The following is a 5,968-nucleotide window of genomic DNA, read 5'->3' as shown; positions in this document are numbered from 1 at the left end:
ACAATGTTGGGAGTCAAGCCAAAACATTAATAATGCAATTATAAAATCATTTAACTTATGATGCCAAAACAAACATTGTGAACTTAAATAATTGCAGAATAACCATTCAAAAAATTAATAAATAAATAGATATTTTCATCATATTCCACATTTTTGCTGGAGGGAGCTAGGGTCTGAAGAAAAACTAAATGAATAGGGTATTTTAGGTTTTATTTTTATTTTTTATGTTGGAAAATGGGGTAAAAGTCCATTGATAGTCACTTGCATGTCAAGAACGATCTATTCCCGCCCAATTTGGACGACAACCAATTGCGCTAACTTATACAGAAACCTCTCCGCTTTCTTTTTTCCAATTAAGCCCTCACCAATGAACTGCACGCACCGTACCTTCCCAACGGTCACATTCTCTCCAAACCCTACCTGTCCCAAAACCCTAATTCCCCCAAATCTCACTTCCTTCCTCTCCCATACCCTCCCATACCCTAGACCCCTCCTTTCTCGAAACAAAGTCCTCCAGCCGGTGAAGAAGATAACCCTCCGAAGTAGAGCTTCCGCCAGTGATAATGGCGCAACCGGGAACTGGGTGAAGTGGTTGCCCACCGGAGCTATCTCAGCCGATAAAGTTCTGAGGCTGATTTCCGGCGCCACCGCCAGCCCCATTTACCAATTCGTATCGTCACCCACCACTTTTCTTCACTCCGTGGACCCCAGAGTCAAATTGGTGTGTTCAATTTTTCTCGGTACTGTGTGATTTTTGTACTTTTTGTTTGATCGAGATGTACTGTAGTGAAATTTGGTTGATTGGGTCATTCAATTCATGGGTTTTGTTTATTTTTGAGAATGATGGAACCCATTATAGAATTGATAATGTTTTAATTTTGGGATTATTTTTGTAAGAATTTGTGTTAGAGGAAAGTTTGATTGTTTGGGAAATGTAATTCATTTATGAGCATTATGAGAGAAGGACATGAGTATGTTGTTTAGACTTTCTGTAAAGAAATAAGGTAGTTAATAGTTGAAAATAAAAACACTTAGCAGGCGACTTATTTTTCAACCTAAAATTTTCAATAACCATTTGTCACAAATTAGCATTTGAATGCTAGACTTTATGTAGATTTGGCGAATGCATTGACTGGTTATGGTTTTATTTTGTATTCTGAGCAAATTTTGTCTTTCTTCTAATAAGTAAGTGAAGGGAAAAGTAAACAATATGTCTGAGGATTCTATTCCTGCTCTCTCTCTCTCTCTCTCTCTCTCTCTTCTTCTTCTTCTTCTTCTTCTTCTTCTTCTTCTTTTTTTTTTTTTTTGGGTTTTGATTTTGTTTATAATATCAAGTTGTATTGGTTTTTCAGGTATGGCTTTTGGCTTTAGTTGTTCTACCAGCAAGGTCCAATGTAATAATGCGTTTTGGACTAGTGATATACTTGACTTTTCTGTCTATATGGTTTCTCCCAAAACATGTTTGGATGGTGAGTACTAGCCTTTGACTTATAAAGCGTGAGGAACTGTATATAATTTGATAACTTTTGGATGTTCTTGTACATTTCTTGGTTAAGACATTTGGTCATTTGAAGCCATTAACTAGATTGCATTCTAAATTATTAAGCATGAAGAGCTGTTCGTACATTGATCAAATTTTTGGTCTCCTTGTCAATTTTTTGCTCAACAAACTTGGTTATTTTCAACTTGTTAACAAAATAGAATCTGAACTTACAGAATAAGGAAAGTAGGATCACATACTGGGTGTGCATATCTAACTTCTCTGCTGCAGTCATATGATATGGTAAGCTTAAGTTATCTTATCTGTTTTGGATAAGTTGGGTATTAAGGTTAATTTGTTATTTTTAAGATTTGAGCCAATAAGTTCAGGTTTCACTTACATATTGTAACAGGGAAAACACACTTCTTTTTAGAGTTAACACCTTGTTAATTGCTGCCTCGTCTCATGGTCATTGCTCAACCCCCCCCCCCCCCCCCAGCAAAAGAAAAAAAAATCTACTTTTAGGTTCCGTATTACGGTTGTTTATGCTCTTATGTGATTTTTATCCTTTTTTTATGCCCTGTGATCTAATTCAAAAGTCATATACCAGTGGATCTGTAATTAATTGGCTTAATTATAAATATCTATATACATACATATATTGGTTGAAGTGAGTAGAACATGTCATCACCATGTTTATTGTTTTTTGTAGTTCAAACTTGAATTAACCCTTCTTTCTAGTAAAAGTGCATGGTAAATGCATATACTAGTGTGTCTGTTTTGAAAACAATAACCAGTGTGCTGATGCAGGGAAAAATATCTATCTTGCTAATTCTCTAACAACTCTTGTAGGACCAATTGGGAAGAGTGGCTTTGCTTTCTGGAATTTTATTTATTATGTTGGGGCTGGGTTCGGATGGTGTCCCACCTCTTGTCCAGTTGAGAACTCCACCACCTGCAATGATGGGATTGCCTAATCTTCCTGCATCCTTGAGAGGTTACTCGTATTTAATTATGAAGCTGGGACCATTACAATTTACAAGGAAGGGCCTGTCGGTGGCAAGCACTGCCGCATGCTTAACCTTCACTGTAAGTTGTTTAATAACTTGTTTTGGTTCAGACCGTTTTTCCCCTTACTAACTAACTTGGATATACTCTAGCCTTTCATTCAATTTGGATGTGTTTTAATGTTATAAGGTAGCATCTGGAGGCTCAATAATAGTTTTATTCAAGACTGGAGTCATTTGAACAAGAAAGAGAAAAAAAAAAGAAGAAGAAGAGAGTATATAATAGTCATACAAATAGTTTGAGGATTCAAATAATTGATTTAAAATAGACTAATAATGAGTGCTTATATGCTTTTTCTGAAAGGTCTTCCAAAGTGCGAGCCTTTGCCTGTCAACAACCACCCCTGAACAACTTGCATTTGCCTTGCGGTGGTTTATGCTTCCTTTGAAATATATTGGCGTCCCAGTGGCTGAAGTTATTCTTACCCTCATGCTTTCATTAAGGTTCATCAGTCTAGTGTTTGATGAGGTAAGAGAAGAAATGTACTCTATATATATATATATATATATATATATATATATATATATATATATATTTATTTTACTTCTTTTTTTACAAAACCTATTCATATTAATATTTATCCTCTTGGAATATCCGCATAATGTCTTGCCAGGTCCGTAATATTGCATTGGGGATTGTTTCTCGTAGGATAAATTGGCAACAATTGACGATGATGGAGACAATTGATAGTAAGCATATATTTTAAGTGTAGAATTGTTATGTGATGGCTAATGCCACTTTAATTTTTTTAGCCAGTCACATGGTGCATATGTTTTTGACCCCTCCCCATGATGATTATTCTCTGGGGAATGTTGGTGTATTAAATCTCATTTTGGCAGCAAATTCTTTTTGATTTGATAATTATATTATTTTTCTTCTGGATTCTTATGCTTTGGCAAAGGTGTCTCATCAGTGTCTTGAAATTAATTACTCTGGTGTTTTGTTTTACGTCTTACTCCCTCTAAAATAAATAATAAGGTCTCTCTAAGTTGTGATTTATGTGTGTGTTCCACGCAGGAGGGGGGAGGTAGTTGCTTTAATTCTTAAAGGTTAAAGCTGTTTCTGTCTCCTTTTCCTCACACCAACTTCACATCATTTGGATATCATGGTTGTCTTACTCTCTCTTCAAAATAACATTATAAAAACTTCTGGAACAATGCTAAACTCCACCTTACCATGGTTGGCTTGAAAGTTTAGCCTTCAAACAAAGTTAACTTGCAACCCTCGGTAGTTGATACCAACTAAACTGCAGCTCATTGGTGTTCCTTTTTCTTGGTATTGTCTTCACATTATATCCAGGCTCTTTCCATGGTGGGTCATTGTCAGTGCATGATATGCAGCCAGTCATCTTTCTTACTTGATTTTTTTCCTACAGATTATAACCTTCATTTTGGTCATTACTTGGTACATTATGTCTCAAGGAATGAGAAGGTCAGATTAACCACTATATTTGAAGAACCGCTTCATTTTTTGTTGAAGCAATTTGTAATAGAAACGGTCTCATGGAACAGTAGTTGTACAGACTGATGAGATAGTACTTAAATGATAGTCTATGTGATTGTGTCTGCTTGAATATGCTTGAATATCTTTTATTCATCAATAAAAGGAATATGCTTTCCCATTACGATGCTTATTTTTTTTCATACCTTTTGTTTTTGCAGTTTTCTTTATCTACTTTCGTCGGATCTTCAAAAATTTATTTAGCCATGCGGAGCAGATTTCACAGGTTTATGTTTCAGCTAGATGCATACATATTTTTAGCACTCTTTTATTTTTTATTTTTTATTCTGACATAAGAAGTTTGCATCCTTCGAAGAGTGTTGCTTGTATTTGTGTTCACACGCATACGCGCATAATGAAAAGTCCGTTTTAAAGTCCTAAGCTTTAAAGTTAAGGAAATTTACCAATGCCTATGTTAGAGTTTTTGGTGCATTCAACCACCATTGCAAATACCCATCAGGATTCTACATACATTAAGAGACCTATCAAGCCTTTGAGATATGATTAAAGGGTGTATAACCTATTTTGTTCAATCTGCATCAGGGTAATTAGTGTCTTGCTAACTTGAAAGAAGTGCTTTCTTCTAAAGTTTCTGATTTTAAAATTTTATGAAATTTGTGGCTTTACAGGCAATGATAGTCAGAGGTTTTAGAGGGGACAGCAACGCTCATAAAATCTACTTTCTTTCAAACTCATCCTTTGGGGTGGAAGATATCGTTTCCTTGTTGTGCCTGGTTGGTGTTACAGGTGCTGCCCTTTTGTCTGATTACTTCTTCGTGTGATACCCATGCCCACTCTTGCTTTGGTAATTCTCTGATCCTTTTAAAAATTTTATCGGGAGGTCGAATGGATTTTGCTTATTTTCTGCACAGTTGTCACTCGATTAATTTGATTGGCAGGTAATGGAGATTCTTTCAGTTTCTGATACCATACGTCTGTTTTGGACTTATACTCAACTTGTAAGTGTTGTGTTTTACCAATCTTAATACATTCATGGGCACTTCATAAAGAGGAGCATTAGAGGTGCATATATCTGTAAAGTATGCTTGTATTTTGCTCTTTACTGATAAGTCATCCCTCCTTGATTGAATCCATAGCAACTCTCAAGCACTGTGATTCTCATATATTGTTTTACACTATTTTCTTGGGAAATGAGTTTCTGCTGTTGAAAATCTTTACCTCCTCTTAGCATAATCGATATCTGACTGGGAATGGATACTTTAATTGCTGTTTTTTCTAGTTACCGATTCTCTCGATTTATCATCTGCCTATCTATTTATCTTTTGCTTCGGCAACTTTGAAAGATGATTATACACAGTCAATAGTTTCTTCTGTCAATTTCTCTTCAAGCAGTCTTCCTTTTCTTTTCTTTTTTTTCATTTTTTTTGTTCTCTTTATTCTACTTTTAACACTAAAAATTATGATGCTATCTATCTACGAGAAGCAGTGGAGCTTTTACTTTCTATTCACAAGGAACGTTTATGATTGGTTCTTGTAATTGCTACCTTCTTCTTTAATCCAAGAAGATACCAAACTCCATGCACATTCCTTACGACTTGGAAAAAGGAATTTAACAAAAGTTAATGTTCAAAATCACTTTTGGGACCAAGGTTTTGTCTACTCACTGAAAAGTGAAAGCCAATACTTGAAATGACCAACATGGTGGGGAAGAGATTCCAACAGCTTCAAATGACCAACATCCAAGAAATACAACAAATTCAACAACCAACTTATCACTCCAGGTGTAAACCACTAGCTCCAAGTTGCGAACAAGAACCAGAAGACCAAGAATACGAGGAAGGTGAAGAATTCGAAGATGGAGAAAAAAACAAGCTATACCAGCTCCACCACACCCAGTCTTGCTGTGCTTACCTTAGAATGCTGACATCTATCCTTTTTTTTTTTTACGTATTTTTTTTA

General features: G+C 35.6%; 1 protein-coding gene across 1 annotated transcript; it reads left to right on the top strand.

Moving 5' to 3' along the window:
- Nucleotides 1–257: 257 nt before the first annotated feature.
- Nucleotides 258–5,222, top strand: LOC133858929 (protein ABCI12, chloroplastic). Its single transcript, XM_062294377.1, has 8 exons — nucleotides 258–721; nucleotides 1,353–1,469; nucleotides 2,333–2,569; nucleotides 2,852–3,016; nucleotides 3,162–3,237; nucleotides 4,210–4,274; nucleotides 4,678–4,853; nucleotides 4,948–5,222. The coding sequence occupies exons 1-7, from the start codon at nucleotides 266–268 to the stop codon at nucleotides 4,828–4,830; spliced, it is 1,269 nt and encodes a 422-aa protein (XP_062150361.1). The 5' UTR covers nucleotides 258–265; the 3' UTR covers nucleotides 4,831–4,853; nucleotides 4,948–5,222.
- Nucleotides 5,223–5,968: the final 746 nt, after the last annotated feature.

The sequence above is a fragment of the Alnus glutinosa genome, chromosome 1 (assembly GCF_958979055.1).
Source record: "Alnus glutinosa chromosome 1, dhAlnGlut1.1, whole genome shotgun sequence".
In the NCBI taxonomy this organism is placed as follows: domain Eukaryota; kingdom Viridiplantae; phylum Streptophyta; class Magnoliopsida; order Fagales; family Betulaceae; genus Alnus; species Alnus glutinosa.
Note: the sequence above shows the minus strand (reverse complement) of the source record. Positions and strands in the feature narration are given on the sequence as shown.

What these genes read in the sequence shown, in the direction of transcription:
- LOC133858929 (XM_062294377.1), top strand. Translation starts at nt 266, where the DNA reads ATGTCAAGAACGATCTATTCCCGCCCAATTTGGACGACAACCAATTGC. An exon ending in TGGACCCCAGAGTCAAATTG is followed by an intron (nt 722 to 1,352) that starts GTGTGTTCAATT and finishes TTGGTTTTTCAG; the next exon opens with GTATGGCTTTTGGCTTTAGT. An exon ending in TCAGTCTAGTGTTTGATGAG is followed by an intron (nt 3,017 to 3,161) that starts GTAAGAGAAGAA and finishes ATGTCTTGCCAG; the next exon opens with GTCCGTAATATTGCATTGGG.